Source organism: Rhinolophus hipposideros (genome assembly GCF_964194185.1).
Source record: "Rhinolophus hipposideros genome assembly, chromosome: 16".
Taxonomy (NCBI): domain Eukaryota; kingdom Metazoa; phylum Chordata; class Mammalia; order Chiroptera; family Rhinolophidae; genus Rhinolophus; species Rhinolophus hipposideros.
In genome coordinates this window covers 6529022-6546462 of record NC_138062.1, presented here as the reverse complement: position 1 = coordinate 6546462, position 17441 = coordinate 6529022, and the positions used below count along the sequence as shown (strand labels likewise).

At 36.6% G+C, this 17441-nt stretch overlaps 1 protein-coding gene across 3 annotated transcripts in view; it reads left to right on the top strand.

Annotated features, from left to right (window-relative positions):
• Positions 1-17238, top strand: part of ANKRD50 (ankyrin repeat domain containing 50) — a 36651-nt gene extending 19413 nt beyond the window's left edge. For 2 of the 3 annotated variants that reach the window (XM_081075660.1, XM_081075662.1), the window contains exons 3-5: positions 1501-1730; positions 9177-12727; positions 14226-17238. In XM_081075660.1, the coding sequence (XP_080931786.1) occupies positions 1501-1730; positions 9177-12724 (3778 nt within the window). In that variant the 3' untranslated portion in view covers positions 12725-12727; positions 14226-17238. The remainder of the gene's footprint in view (positions 1-1500; positions 1731-9176; positions 12728-14225) is intronic. The other variant, XM_081075661.1, reaches the window with a different exon arrangement.
• Positions 17239-17441: the final 203 nt, after the last annotated feature.

Below are 17441 nucleotides of genomic sequence, written 5' to 3'. Positions count from 1 at the left end.
CCTTTCTTGTACTCCCTTTGGACTTATTTTGCTGTTCTTTTTCCAGTTCCCTTAGCGTAAAGATAGACTGTTGCTTTGCCATTTTCCTTGTTTCTTTAGGTAGGCCTACACTTCTATGAATTTTCCTCTTAGGACTGCTTTTGCTGCATCCCATAGATTTTGGGTCAATTTCACTTTTTAGGAGAGTGCAAAACTTTTCCAAAGTGGCTGTACCGTTTGGAAATGGCTGTATTATTGCTCTGCATCAGTGCCAGCTCTTGGTATTTTCAGGGTTTCTTGGTTGAAATACTCCAACCAATTCTAACAGGTTTCATTTACTTCAGCAATTCAGGGTTTCATTTACTTCAGCAATTCTAATGGTATCTTCCTGTGGTTTTAATTTGTATTTCCCTAATGAGTTAATTACATGATGAGAGAAGGGAAGCACATACCAGGCAGAGGAAACTGGAAAGGAAAAGGTCCTTGTATGATTGTATCTAATAAAGAAGACTACTGTGGCTGGAGTAACATTTTGGAAAGGGTACCCTTGCTGCTGTACGAACTCTGGAAGGGAGTGCTGGGAGGCATGGAGTTATTATGGTGGCCCAGGTGAGAGAGATGGTGTTAGTTGGGATTAGGGTGATGCTGTTACAGACTGAGGTGGGCTGGAGAGATTTTTATAAAGAAATTTGATAGGACAAAGTAAATTGGATCTTGGTTGCTGTGAGGTTAAAAGATTAAGAAGAGAGTTGTAGAAGAATTATCTCTAAATTTCTGGCATTCTTAACTGCATGGATTATGTCCTCTTCATTATTGTATGTTTCAGCACCTTAGCATATAGCACACATTAAGCAAATATTTGTTGAAAATGAATAAGCATTGTTTTAGTTATGAAAAAGTTATATTCAACTGTACTATAAATTATGTGAGTAGGAAGTATATTCAGTGGAATTAAACCCATGAATTTATTCTTTACATTGAAATTTGAAGATACATCTAATGGGCCCTAGACTATAGTTTATCTTTGTGCAATCTTTCCAAATAAAATTTGTGTGACAAGCTGGTATACAGTAGTCATTTTGTGAGAGACATGATAAAACACTTCTATAGAATCTTTGATTCTTCTTATAAAAGTGGTCCTCAAATTTGTGTTTCCCCCTTTGAAACACAGTTTAGCATTGTTATACACAATGCAAGCTTTTTATCGATTCAAAATATTAGGAAGAGAATATTGAAATCTAGTTTCCTCAAGTTCCTACTGCCCTTCTCCCTAATTATGTTGAATTGCTAATACACACACACTCATACACTTTATTGTGGTAAGTGTTATTGGAACTGTGAACTATTTTGGAGCCGTATTCTCCTTAAAGTAAGGAATTGAAACCTGTCCAATATTTTTATTCTAAACACTTAATTCATGTCTTAGAACAGATTTATAACTAGTAATACTAATGTCTGGCTACGAAATGTTAACATCACAGCCAACAACACTCCCACCGCTTGTATGGGTGTGTTTTCCAGGTGTGTCCTGCTGCCTCTTTTGGGAATGAAGCCTCCCCAGCAAAGCCTGTACCTGCTTGTGGACTCGGTTGATGAAGGCTGCAGCATCACTGACGGTGAACAGACGTCCACCAGCTTATCTGGGACTGTGGCAGAGCTGTTAGCTGGTCACCACGAGTTCTTTCCCCCGTGGCTACTGCTTCTCTGTTCTGCCCGAAAACAGAGCAAGGCTGTTACTAAAATGTTTACCGGTAAGCACGACTACTTCCTGCCATCCTCAAATGGTTTTCCTTGAATGAGTGTGTTTATTTCTTAGGCGAGGGTATGCCACTGAGAATCTGGTTTTGCTTCTGCTCCTTCTAGCAGCTATTCTCAACTATAGCTTTTTAAAGTTGTATTCAAAATAAGCCGTAGAATGTTTTAAGATCCTTTAGCATTACCTTTTCCTACTTCCTGACTAAAGGTTGGGAGCATTCCGTGCCATGTCAGCGGCTGTGTATCTGTAGGACTGCGCCCATTATGCCGTGTGGTATTTCTTCTAACTAGACTGAGCATCTTGAGAGCAGTGAATGTGCCTTTTGAAAAGTCACTACCAGTTACCACCACGTTTTTCCTGGTGTGAAAGGAGAGAAAGTGTCAATAGCCTTTTGGGCTACCTCTGGAAATAGTCATATATCCTTTTTTTAAAACCTCTGTTGTGTGAGAAAACGATCTATATGATGTGAAAGAGTACAGGATCAGTTAGTTTTTTTCTATTTTTACTTTTTTTTTCTGACTTGACTGTTTTACTTTCTTACTTTCACAATAAAGTTGTGGTTACTCCTGATAGATTAGGGAAAGCATTCTTTGTGCCTTGGGAAATAAAAGGACCACTCACAGACTTTCTAGTGTAATTAGAGAGAAAATAATTAAGTTATTGGTTAAGTAGCCATGTCACTTTTAAGTAGTTCTATACATTCAGTTCTGTACAATTTACAATATGCTGAAACCTTGTTAATTTGATAAAATGATTTCCTGTAACCAGCTTTCCTCTCTCTGTCAGGCTGTCTTTTTTAGATTTCGTTGCTACTGATGGCAGCACTTTGTTTCCATGATAGTATCCATTTTCGTTTTTGATAAAAATTTTGTTAATAAAAGTTTGGGGATTAAAATAACAATAGCTAATACTTGTGTAGTACTTACTAGTATGTCAGGCACAGATAAAGTTGAAGCCCCTTTTGCTCTGTCATCTCGATTCCTTTCTGACCTGCAATAGAGGCAACCAGTATCATTAGTTTATTTCATATCCTTTCAAGTAATACTTACATTCTGTGTATTTTTATAGTTTAAAGTAATGAAACACTGCATATCCCATCTTAGCTCCTACCATTCATCGCCTGTGTGACCTTAAACAACTACATATACTATCGGTACCTCAGTTTCCTCATTTATAAAATGGGGGTTGTACTTTCCTATTCACTTTTCTTATAGGATTTTTGTGAAGTTAAATGACAAATTCCATGTGTAGCATTTAGAATAAGCCTAATAATACATTGTCAGTGCTTCATAAATGTATCGCTGCTGTTATTTTTATCATACCCCCTTTTCTTAAAAACATTACTTTGGAGCCCAATTCCTATGACTGCTTATAAAGACAGCTTATTGTTTTTCACTGCTATATACTACTCCTTTCCATGAAGAAATCTCTAGCTTATTTTCCATCGTCCAATTCATGGACATACTCGTAAAAATGTCCCGTGAACATGCTTGTGCACAGCTTCACGGACACACGTGCTAAAGGTTTAAATTATAAACCTGGACACGGGGTTGCTGGGTTACGGAGTGTGTACATTTTGAAATTCAGTTCATTTTGCCAAATTGGTATCTACTTTGCTTGAAATAATTTGTATTCCTACCAACATACGAGATTTCACTTTTCTCTGCACTCCCATCAGTTCGTGATTTTCAGATCCGCTTTTTTCTGCGTAAGGGTCTTGTGGTTGATGCCCCCTCTGGCTGGACTGCTGATCCTCTGAACTTCCTATTGTCTTACATCTCTGCTCAAATGTCAGTTCACACTGGTGTCTTCCATGTTTTTCTATTTATGTCTTTGCCTCGTCAGCTATTTAATCACATGCTGTCATTCTTTATATCTTATTTTATTTTCTTCATATGTCTAATGGCTACTTAAAATTTGTTTATATTTTTATATTTGTTTACTTATTTGTCTGTCTCCTCCACTAGGGTATAGTCTCGGTAAAAATAGGAAGTTTCCTTGTCTTATCCACTGCTCTATCTTCCCAGCATCTAGAACAGCTTGGAACAAAGCTGGCATTTAGTTACGTGCAAATAAATGCATTTGTTGTTTCTTTGAACCATGTCTTAGCAAAAAAAGCAGTGAACTAAGAAGGAATCAGAAGGAACTGAATTATGGTCAGATTCTCTTACTCTGCCCTTTCTCCTGAAATCTTGCTAATTATTGAAAATTCTGGGCTATATAAAAGCATTTGACCATATCTCTGTTGGTGATAGATTTGGAATTTGGGGGTAAATGTTGAAGAATATTACTAAAGTTGTTAATACATATTACCAAATTGCTTTCTAGAAAGGTATATATTGCATTATATTTCTACTTGAGAATGTTGGGTTATATGAACCTCCATAGTATTGAATTATATCTTTTTAAAAACTATTGCAAATTTTGTATGTAAAAATATGGTATCATTATTTACACTTCTTTACTATTGAATTCTTTCCCTCCATGCTTATTTTATCAGTTTGTCTGTTTTTTTTTTCCATGATTTATTATTTTCTCACCTTTACATATGTTTCCTTCAGGAAGTTAGTGGTATTCATATTGATTATTAACAGGGCTTTTATTTCATAGTCTTTTATTTTTTGCAACTATTTCCATAAGCTTTTAAAAATTGTAATAAAGTAGTCCCTCCAGTTTTACTTTCTGCAGTTTCAGTTATCCACGGTAAACTGTGGTCCAAAAATATTAAGTGAAAAATTCCAGAAATAAACAATTCATGAGTTTTAAGTTGTGAGCCATTCTAAGTAGCGAGATGAACTCTCTCACCATCACACTCCGTCCTGCCCAGGATGTGAATCACCCCTTTGTCCATCTTATTCATGCTGTATCCACTACCTGCCCATTAGGCACTTAGTAGCTTCTTGGGTATCAGATCCACTGTCGTGGTTTTTGGATTGTTTGCATTCAAGTAACCTTACAGTAGCCTAACGCTACGTCACAATGCCTGCGTCATTCACCTCACTTCATCTCACAAGTAGGCACCGTATCATCTCACATCATCACAGGAAGAAAGGTGAGTGCAGTACAGTGAGACATTTTGAGAGAGACCACATTCACATAACTTATTATATTGATATAATTGTTCTATTTTATTAGTTATTGTTGATAATCTTTCTATGCCTAATTTATAAATTAAAGTTTATCATACATATGTATGTGTAGGAAAAAATGTCATATATAGGGTTCAGTACCATCCGTGGTTTCGGCCATCTACTGGGGGTCTTGGAAATTATCCCCTGTGGATAAGGGGAGAGCTGTTGTAATTCTTTTGAAGCCTGTTACATGTAATCTAATGTATCGTCTTTACTAGGATAATTTACCAAACCACAAATCTACTTTCAGCATTGTTTATTGACTCTTTTTACCATTAGTTGGCGATGCCTCTTTTATCATACATTAAGTTTAGGTATGGGTGCGGATGTCAGTGTGTTATTGATGTATTTCTAAACTGTCAGCATTTTTATACAAATGCCATATTGGTTTAATAGTTTTAATTTTCTGGTACAGTTACTTCTTAGATCTCTTTGCCATCAATGTCATTATTCTAAATTATATGTTTTTACTTTATTCCTCCCGATTGAGTTTAATAGCATACTTTTAAAATTATAATTATCAGTTATATAAACCAAAGAGAAATAATTGAATTTGGTTTAAATTTTTATTTTAACTTAGGAAGAGTTTGAGATTTAAAATATGCTTTCTTTCCATCTATGAACATAACTTATTTTTTTCATTTATTCAGCTTTTTACTTAGATTTTTCAGTTTTTCTTATAAATGTCCTGCACATCCCTTCCTACTTTTTACTAATGTTTTCAGTTGAAATTTATGGGTTTTGAATTAAGACCTATGCATTCAAAATTAAAACTGGCAGGTGCATGACCACAGGGCAGTAACATTAAGATTTTTACTATGTCTAAATGAGTTCACCTACTCATATTAGAGCATGTAACATTTTGGAAATAGAATTCCTCTTTCCTCATTTAGATACTATACTGACCAGTAGCACTTTTATTTAACGATTTGAGATTATTTTAATGAAAATCTACTTGGCACTTAAGCAGAATTCGTATACTATAAATGCAGGTATTATCATAAGCTAATAGCTATCAACACTTGTTATGGGACTGAAAGAGCAGCCCATTTCAAAGATTTTTGAAGATTTTTATACATATTTATTTAATCTGATTATAAAATAGTACATGCTCCATATAAATAATGTGTTAAATGACAACATACTCAAATAGTACATCATTCAGAGATAAAGTAATAATTTCACACTTTGGGTTAAATTTAGTATATATGTTATCCTACCTAGTTGAGATAGATCATACTTTATATCCATTCAAATTCCTGCTTTGTTAATTTAAAATTTATAAGCTGTTCAGTGTCATTATATTGTCTTTTAAATATAACTATTTTAATGGATATAGTTTATTAGTATATCAATATGCCAGGATTCACTGGGCTTTTAGGTTTTATTTTTCTTATTCTTGGGCTTTTAGGTTTTATTTTTCTATTCTCCATCCCCATAGGTTCTTCAGAATAATAAATAATTGCAGTGAGCATCAGTTTATAAATACGGCACAGGTTCTCTCATTTTATCATTCTACTGTCACCAGCACTGAGTAGTCTCATATTCTGAGAAATGTCTTAAGTAAGAATACAAAAAATGCTGCAACAGAGAAGTAGTCCGACATTTTTATAAATCATGTCTTTATTCCCCTAAAATTTGGGGGCATTTGTCAGACTTACAATTTTTTAAAAGGTGTTTTGATGGCAGTGCATTAAATTGTGCATGTTCATAAGAAGGGACATATATGATGGTCAGAAGTTGCAATATAAAAAAAGTTATTTTCAGTAACTTGAACTTAAGGTACTCAAATTGTTGATTAACAGATACTGTTGGTTCTATATTAATGAACAGATAACTGTCATTAGTGATGAACAGTAAGTTAACTGATTCTAAATTCATGTTACTAAGTATATTTAGATGTGGGAGAGTTTTAGTTTTTAATTGCGAACATTTTATATCTATACTTTATGAAATTTCTCTGCTTTCTTTTAGAATCAATCCCATTTCTACTCTCTAACCCTCACTCCGCTATGAAGCACTTGCATTTTCTTTCACAACTTTTTATGCCCATTTCTATCTTAATGAAAAGAGCAAACTTCAAAGTCAAAACAGTCAGAATCCTGTATCTATGATTTACCAGCTGCACTTCTTTGGGCAATTCACCTGACCTTTCTGAGCTTTGGCTTCTTCATTTTTATAAGTAGGGAAACTTACCTCATAGGTTTGACATCAAAAGGGGTTGGTATGATACGTACTTGAAGTGCTGCTTTAAAACTAGTTGACTCTAAAAAATTGTTGATCTCTTTTATTTTTTTCTCAGGAACTGAGTTTCTTACTATGGAGGTGTTACTTAGATTCTAGCCTAATTATTAGGTTGGTGCAAAAGTAATTGTGGTTTTTGCAATTATTTTTAACCTTTTAAACCACAATTACTTTTGCACCAACTTAATATCTCATTTCAATCATGATAATCTTAAGTGGGTTTAAATTATAGGTATTTATTCATAATAGATACTATGATCTTTCATGTAAATTAATCAGCATCTACAAGATCACTTTGGAAACTAGAATACTGTATAATGTAAGATAGTTATTATTTTTTAAAATGCTTATTAGCAGCATGCCAATTATTTTAATGAATTTATAAAGCCAAGAGCAAATGAATCCACAAAAAATGATTTGGAGGCAGGCTACCTCATGGCATTGGTAAATGTAGTTTGTTCTAAATTTCTAGGCATGTTTTAAACTCTTTAGATCAAGAGTGTCTTTTTTCATAATTAAAATTTATCTTTTGAAATTATTTCCGTTGAAAATAATTATATGTATAATTAATCAATTGTATGTATAGATATACATATGTTTACATATATATAATTACAGATTCCATTTTTTTATATAGATTTAGAGTTTTTCAACTCTCTTTTGTTATTTCTTCATGTGTCATTATTGGTAGGTTGTGTTTTCAGTAAATTTATCTATTTCATGTAAGCACTTCAAGCTTAGTATCACAAAACTAAATTTATCAGCTTTCTCTCCAAACCTGTTATTTATCCTTCAGTGATCTCTTTTTCTATTCTGTTCGATCAAGCCAGAAATTAATGTTAACTTTGTCTCCTCCTCTCTTTCCTTCTCTGTACTTGCTAAGCCGTATGCAATCTAGCTCTTACTAGTAATTCCCAAATTCATTCATTTTATTTTTATCTTTGTTGCTGTGGTCATTCAGGCCCCTAGTAATTCTTACCTGGACTTGTTCACAGCCTCTTTAAAAGGTAGTTTCTAGTTTTAACTCACTCCAACTCTCCCACTTTAGTGATGTTAGAATAAGTAGTCTTTCAAAATGCAAATCTGGTCAAAATTCCTTATTGACTTTTCATCACAAAAGTCTTATCTACCTGACATCTAGTAGGTAGGTGACATAAAAGAGTATTTTACTCAGTCTTAATTGACCATCACTAATCTTTGCTGAATTTCTAGATTTATGTCTCCTATGAAAGTTCATTCACTCAGCAGTTTTTTCTTCTGTAAGATGAATACACACTTGTGTAATAAATTTGAGTCTATAAATCAGGATATCATCACCCTTCAGAAAATGAAATTATGGTTCCCTTTAAAAAACTTGAAAGTGAATTTCATATAGCTATAACTATTATGTTTTTCTGTTGGTTTGAAATTTATTAAGTTGCTTTATTTTTACAGTGCTGAAGTTTTGTTAGCATAATTTGACCAAGTTGCATCTTAAGGTTCAAGCTATTTATTGACAGTCTTACATTTAATTATATTAATTTGCTAACATGTAAAATAATGTTACTTAAAGGCACTGACCGTGATATTCTAATTAGATATAAATATTCAATACCCTAATTAAAGCTAGTGTACATTTAGTTATATAGATGGAAATATGTAAATTTTTCATATGAAAAAGTTCAGCTTGTGAAAACAAAACAAACCTTATTTGTTATGTTTCCTGAAACTTTTTTTCCTAATTACCTGAGAGTTCAGAAAATCTTGACATGCTTTTATGGATACATGTAAGACTACCTACTAGCTATCACTGAAGTTGAGAGGAGCACCGAGCCACTAAAAGAATAAGAAATAGTTCCATTTATAGATCAGAAAATGAAATCATTTATCTGCCATCAATGTGTTTTTACAGATTGAAAACTGATTTATATACTAGTAAATATTAATTAATTTATTAATATTAGTTGATTTATTATTGATGTATTTGCTTACTAGTTTATTATATATTGAAGACATTCTCTTGGAGTATTTGGCAACTTCTCTAATCGTTTTCAACTAATGGCATCTACTATTTGTTTTTTCTCTAGGTTTTCGAAAAATAAGTTTAGATGACCTTCGGAAAGCATATATTGTTAAGGATGTTCAGCAGTACATTCTTCATCGTTTAGATCAAGAAGAAGCTTTGCGACAACACCTCACAAAAGAAACTGCAGAGATGTTAAATCAACTGCACATTAAAAGCAGTGGGTGCTTTCTTTATCTAGAACGCGTTCTAGATGGAGTTGTAGAAAATTTTATTATGCTAAGAGAGATTCGTGACATCCCAGGAACTCTCAATGGTCTATACCTCTGGCTGTGTCAAAGACTTTTTGTAAGAAAACAGTTTGCAAAGGTTCAGCCCATTTTGAATGTGATTCTAGCAGCCTGCCGACCTTTGACCATAACGGAATTATATCATGCAGTATGGACCAAAAACATGTCATTAACCTTGGAAGACTTCCAACGCAAGCTAGACGTCCTTTCCAAACTTCTTGTTGATGGACTGGGAAATACTAAGATATTGTTTCACTACAGTTTTGCAGAGTGGCTTCTGGACGTGAAACATTGCACCCAGAAGTATCTGTGTAATGCAGCAGAAGGACACAGAATGTTGGCTATGAGTTATACCTGTCAAGCCAAGACTCTAACACCATTGGAAGCCCAAGAATTTGCATTGCACTTAATTAATTCAAACTTACAGTTGGAGACAGCTGAGTTAGCTCTGTGGATGATATGGAATGGGACACCTGTTAGAGACTCCCTGTTGACTTTAATTCCCAAGGAACAAGAAGTGCTCCAGCTGTTGGTTAAAGCCGGTGCGCATGTCAACAGTGAAGACGACCGCACATCATGCATAGTCCGTCAGGCCTTAGAAAGAGAGGATTCCATCCGGACCTTATTAGATAACGGTGCGTCAGTCAATCAGTGTGATTCCAACGGGAGAACACTACTGGCTAACGCTGCGTACAGCGGCAATCTTGATGTGGTGAATTTGCTTGTGTCCAGGGGAGCAGATTTAGAGATCGAGGATGCTCATGGACACACACCGCTCACCTTGGCTGCTAGACAAGGCCATACCAAGGTGGTTAATTGTTTGATTGGGTGTGGAGCAAACATTAATCATACTGATCAAGATGGCTGGACGGCGCTGAGGTCCGCCGCCTGGGGCGGGCACACCGAGGTGGTCTCTGCGCTCCTGTACGCCGGTGTGACAGTGGACTGTGCAGACGCTGACAGCCGAACAGCTCTGCGAGCGGCGGCCTGGGGAGGACACGAGGACATTGTACTGAATCTGCTACAGCACGGCGCTGAAGTCAACAAAGCCGATAACGAAGGTAGGACTGCCTTGATAGCAGCTGCATACATGGGACACAGAGAGATTGTGGAACACCTACTGGACCACGGGGCGGAAGTGAATCACGAGGATGCGGACGGCAGGACTGCGCTCTCTGTAGCTGCGCTCTGTGTGCCCGCAAGCAAAGGGCACGCGTCAGTCGTCAGCCTCTTAATCGACCGAGGTGCTGAAGTCGATCATTGTGATAAAGATGGCATGACCCCACTGCTGGTAGCTGCCTACGAAGGCCACGTCGACGTGGTTGACTTGCTTCTAGAGGGGGGAGCAGACGTGGACCACACCGATAACAATGGCCGGACGCCCCTCTTGGCAGCAGCTTCTATGGGCCACGCTTCCGTGGTTAACACGCTTTTGTTTTGGGGTGCAGCCGTGGACAGCATTGACAGTGAAGGCAGGACGGTGCTCAGCATAGCCTCAGCCCAGGGAAATGTCGAGGTCGTACGTACTCTCCTAGATCGCGGGTTAGACGAAAACCACAGAGATGATGCTGGCTGGACACCATTGCACATGGCAGCTTTTGAAGGTCACCGCTTAATATGTGAAGCGCTTATTGAGCAAGGTGCTAGAACAAATGAGATTGATAATGATGGACGAATACCTTTCATACTGGCTTCACAAGAGGGTCATTATGATTGTGTTCAAATATTACTGGAAAACAAGTCCAACGTTGATCAAAGAGGTTATGACGGTAGAAACGCACTGCGGGTCGCTGCATTAGAAGGACACAGGGACGTTGTGGAATTGCTGTTTAGCCACGGGGCTGACGTTAACTACAAAGACGCCGATGGCAGGCCTACACTTTATATCTTGGCCTTGGAAAACCAACTTGCAATGGCTGAGTATTTTTTAGAAAATGGTGCCAATGTAGAAGCAAGTGATGCCGAAGGAAGGACAGCACTTCACGTTTCCTGCTGGCAAGGCCATCTGGAGATGGTCCAGGTTCTGATAACCTACCATGCTGACATCAATGCTGCAGACAATGAAAAGCGATCTGCTCTGCAGTCGGCAGCCTGGCAGGGCCACGTCAAAGTGGTTCAGCTTCTGATTGAACATGGTGCCATTGTCGACCACACCTGTAATCAAGGTGCAACTGCTCTCTGCATCGCAGCCCAGGAAGGGCACATGGATGTCGTGCAGGTTTTACTGGAGCACGGTGCTGATCCAAGCCATGCAGATCAATTTGGACGCACTGCCATGCGTGTTGCAGCCAAAAACGGACACTCTCAAATAATTAAATTACTAGAAAAATACGGTGCGTCCAGTCTGAATGGCTGCTCCCCCTCTCCTGTTCACACAATGGAGCAAAAACCTCTACAATCAGCATCTTCAAAAATGCAGTCACTAACAGTGAAGTCCAACAGCTCAGGCAGTACCGGGGGAGGGGACACCCAGCCTTCACTCCGTGGTTTCCCCAACGGGCCAGCGCATGCGTTCAGTTCTCCTTCCGAATCTCCAGACTCGACAGTTGATCGTCAGAAGTCATCACTGTCAAATAATTCCCTGAAAAGCTCAAAAAATTCATCTTTGAGAACTACTTCATCTACAGCAACGGCTCAAACGGTGCCCATCGATAGCTTTCATAACTTGTCATTTACAGAACAAATTCAGCAGCATTCCTTGCCACGCAGTAGAAGCCGACAGTCAATTGTTTCCCCGTCTTCCACAACACAGTCCTTGGGACAGAGCCATAATTCACCGAGCAGTGAATTTGAGTGGAGTCAAGTAAAGCCCAGTTTGAAGTCAACTAAAACAAATAAAGGGGGGAAGTCAGAAAATTCCAGCAAATCTGGGTCAGCTGGGAAAAAAGCTAAACAAAATAATTCCTCACAGCCAAAGGTTTTAGAATATGAAATGACTCAGTTTGATACAAGAGGGCCTGCAGCCAAATCTGGGACTAGTGCGCCACCTAAACAAATGCCAGCAGAATCTCAATGCAAAATTATGATACCTTCAACTCAGCAAGAAATTGGTCGGTCTCAGCAACAGTTCCTGATTCACCAACAAAGTGGGGAACAGAAGAAGAGAAATGGAATAATGACAAATCCAAACTACCATCTTCAGAGCAACCAGGTTTTTCTGGGTAGGGTTTCAGTCCCACGAACAATACAAGATAGAGGGCATCAGGAAGTGTTGGAAGGATATCCTTCCTCGGAGACGGAATTAAGCCTTAAACAAGCCCTGAAGCTTCAGATGGAGGGTTCTGACCCTAGCTTCAACTATAAAAAGGAAACACCATTGTAAAAGGTAACACTTCATCAACATACAGAATAAAATGCCAGAAGTCTAGTTCCCTCCACGTAGGATACTCTTCTCTAATACTCACGTAGTCAGTTCCCTCACCTAATCACTGCCCATGTCATCTTAGCAAGACCTCCTACTGCCGCTCTCTTGAATTTGAATTCTCCCACCTCCAGCACTCCCTTTCTCCTTTCCTGCTTTATGTTATCCAAAGTACTTACTATTTAACATACTTTATATATTTATTACTGTGTTTATGTTTGTCTCCTCCCACCTTAAAGTAAACTTTGTGAGGGTAGGGAGTTTTATGTTTCATTCACTGCTCTATTCTGTGTATTTGGGATACTGCTTGTACGAATAGTGGTTTCTCAGCAAAAATGGGTTGAATAAGCGACTGAATGAAGAAACGAATATACTATTTTTGGATCTCATATTAAGAATTCCTTCCTATGCAGTTATTTTCGCTCTTACAAGTTCTTGGGTGGTAACAGAGGGAGGGGCTATTTCCAGAACAGTCACTTCTTAGTTAGAATACAATAGTGTAGGTAGTGCTTAGCCGGCAGTAAATGTTAATTTCCTTTTCACTCTGGAAGAAGTCAGGAAAAGATCATTTTTATTATCACAGATCTCTTAAGACTCTCCCAAGTAAAGTCTGCACACGCCAAGAAGAGGTGTGGAAAGATGATAAACTGACTTATTGGCAAGAGGATTTTTATGGTCCACTGTATTTAGACTTAAGGATTAAATGGTTAAGGCTCAAAGTCGTATTTACTACGTAAACACAGACATTTTTCTTCTTTCCTCCTCAATAGATGCTTCATTAATTATTAGGGGAAGTTAATGGGGAAATAGATACATGATTTTATATTTTGAGTACTTTTTTAGGAGCACATTTCTCATATTGGAGATAAATCAAAGATTTCATTAGGAATCTTTTCTAACTTTTATTGCAGTATGTTTATCCTACTTTGCTTAATCATTTACCTCCTCTAACAAAACTTTACTCTTTCCTTGTAGCTAATTGAAACCTTTCATTTGCTTCCTTTGTCTTTGGAGATATATTTTAGGGGTATTTTAGATGAAACATAATTGCAAATAAATTTCCTATACCTTCTAATAATAAACATCTTTCAATATAAATCTAAAAATAACTGGTCAAATCTCATTCAAAATGATTTGTGTCAAGTAGTTAATTCACTCTCCAATGTGATTTATTTTAATAATGTTTAGCTCTGATGGTGTAATCCTCTAGCTCTCATAATATCTTTTGTAAAGGCAAAGTGTAAATATGTAAATTAAACAGCAAAACACATGAATTAAGAAACATTTTGTGGAATCTTTAAAAGTGATTTATAAGTTAAATAATGAATCTCTCATAGATAAGTCTACTTTGTGTTTTACATACTAGTAACTATATATATTCTTATAGAGGGTCTTAAAACTACATGTAGTTATGTAAGGATAATGTAGAAATTAATATATTTTTTTTTAACTTTTGCATTAGTTTCCTATTCTGTGAAACAGAAGACATTGTGATTGGAGTGGTTCTTCAGCTACTGGATGAAAACATTAAATGCCTGTTGATTGCTGAAAAAAAAAAGAAGAATGTGATATCTGCAGTACAGTTACCTTAATTACTGTAATGTGCCTGAATAGTAAGGCTGCCTTCTCAGTGTAACCCTGTGTGCTTAATTTTTTTTCATTTTGTGTGCTTTGTATTCACTACACAAGAATAAGCACTTTTTTTAAAAAATGCAGATGTATACTGCAGTTCCCTGATAAAAGCTGAAAAAATTTTTAGTAAAGTATTTTAAGTTAAGATTTGATAAATGTGCATGTGCCATGATCAAATATATATGAAAAGGCAGTGTTCCTTGTATTTATTTTTTTCTTTTTGTGGCAAATGAAACTTAAGTCTACTGTTTCAGTCACATTTACATTGCTGTAGTGTATGGCTTGTTTCTTGTATCTTTAAAAATGTCTCTCAATAAAATAAATCATGCAACTATTTATATTCACTACACCTTCAGCATTGGTTAAAAATGAGTTTCTATTTAATGCCACATTGAGGTGAAAAAATGGTTTCTTGACAGATTAAAAAAACTTAATTTCTAGTATTTTAGGGAGCTGCTCTAAGTAGTTTATATTGGGGTTTCCCAGTAGAATCCTTCCAATCTCTGGCTAAAAGTGTCCAAAAAAAAAAGACTGTGATAGAACAAAGTTCTGTTTCATTCATTGGGGTGCAGTTTCACCTTCCACTCACTTGTCATCCCACCTCCACGGAGACAGACAATCATTCCTGAGGTGTGACAATTCTCAGGGACAAAGCCATGTCCTCAGTGGCGTGTGTATGTAGAGGGAGCCACTCCTGTCTGTCTGAGGGTAGATTTTTGATCCCTGAACAATTCATCGACTACCCTTATCTCTCCGTCCAGTTAAACAAAATATAATTTACTAGCGTTAAGTTGTAGCTGGCTTCTTTCTGCCAGCGGTCTCCATTTTGTAAATCACGGCATGAGGAAAATAGCCCCCACTCAAAATCAGTTGGTTCAATTTCAGTGGCCAGTTGGATGAATATTCTCGAATGTAATGTGTGCTGTCCTTCACAGCTGACACCACTAACTGTCAGTCACAGCACACGTGGATCTTTGATTGGTATTTGGTAACAATAATTTTTCTGGCCACATACCCTTTCCTGCATTCTTCTTTGGACAATGACTTGCAGGGTGACTGGGCGCCATGGTTAAGGGGGAAGTCTGTGACCAAGGACAAGAGAGTCGACTGGCTCAAATGAGCACGTGGCCCAAGACTTGGCCTTGTGGATGGACTCTAGCCAGGGGAGCCAGCTTAGGTAGGTCTGCAAAGGTTAAAGGACACTTAGAAGCCAAGGTTGTGGGTTTAATCTTTGAGTAAGCCCCAAGAATCTTAAAAAACACAGAAATTCTCTTCTTTCCATGTACTGTTGAGGAGGAGGAATGAGGAAAGAGAATTTGGAGATTCAGCACAAGATCATTGCTACTACTGGAAAAGAACCGTTAGGAAATATCTTAGTAACCGAGGTCAGTAACGTCATCTTCATATATGAAGGACACATGTGATGCATTCTTCACAGAAATAGAAACGTGTCATTGGTTGTGATAAGTGTTTCACTTGAATCTTTGTGTAAGGCTTTTGTTTTTCTTAAAGTCAGCAAAACTCATTTTGTTTATGTCATCATCAGGAATAGGAGATAAGTTCATTCGATAGTCAGGTGACATGGCAATATTGATAACTCAAATGTGAATGTTTCAAGTATTGAATTTTTGTCCCTATGGGACATTTAATAAATACACTTAATAGGACTCTTGCAAAGTAGCCTTAAAAGTGTTAATGATTCTATTAATAAATATGAACACATACTATTATTAGAACCAATCTTACACATATCTCAAGTACAGTACATTTACATTACTGTAGAAGATGAAGCTCTCATTTCTTATTAGGTGTATTTTTTTTTTTTTAGAAAGAACCCTGGAAGCTGCCAGTTTTTCTATTAACCTTGAATTATTGGAATTGTATTTATTTAATTTTATTGTGTTTTTTTTTTTACAAAAATGCACCTTGTGGCCAAAGGGCAAAGATGTGACTCATTACAGAAGGGATTTATGTTTTTCAAAAAGCTAAATGTTTTCATATCCATATTGTATACACTTGAAACAGTTGGTAGGAAGAGATATATATGATTTTCAAAAGTAAGTGTTCTTCTGGATGTTTGTATGTTATGTTTTGGAATAGGACAAAAATGCCTTTTAGTGAGGCTAAGGATGATAGGGTGTCGAGGTGACTGGCTTTGCCAATTTCTCTCTGTGGGGGATTTAGTATCATGACTGAAAAGGACTTTTGCCCCATTAAGAATAGTAAAAATACTCCCCGAAATATAAAACTCCTAAATAGCTATTTTAAAAATTAAAATGTTTAAATTTTGTAAATCACCTGATGCCATTACACACCTATGATGCCATGTGCTTACGACATTTTGATAATATTCCATCTGTGTCCACCATCCCTTTCTAAAAGTCACAAGTTGATAATAAGAGAAGTGACAAAAAAATGCAACAATGAAAAATAAAAACCTGAATGCTTGTAGGAAAGGTTTTGGAAGGCAAAACTGACCAGAACTCAGTGTGTACTGCAAAGGATGGCTGGTATCTTTTGTCCCTCACCCTCACCTCCACCCCTACTGGAATCCCCATCAAAAATCGTTCACTACTTCAAACACAGGAGTAAATACTTTTTCTCAATATTGTCTAGCTATGCAACTATTTGTTCTGCTTACTGTCCTCCATTTACACGTCGCAGCAAATGTAGTTACACACAAATACTTTCTTTTTATTCTTCCATTTGTTTGGGGTATGTAAATAGCCTAAAATGTACATTGAACTTCACATTGTAAAAGTTTTATTTTATTCCTTGTATTATATTAAGCAAAAATCCCTATGTATATGAAAGTGCATAATAAATATATTTGCTTTACAGAGGATATCTTGTTTTAACTTTATTCTCGAGCCAGTAGAAGATGCATGACATGCTTACAGTAAAACAACTGTACATTGTTTTACATTATTATTTTAAATAAATACTGAGCAAGTGGATTTGGAAACATGCAAATTCATGAAAAAATGGGATATGAATACTTTTCAAAGGAAGATAGAAAAACAAAAATATCTAGCCTATAAATCTT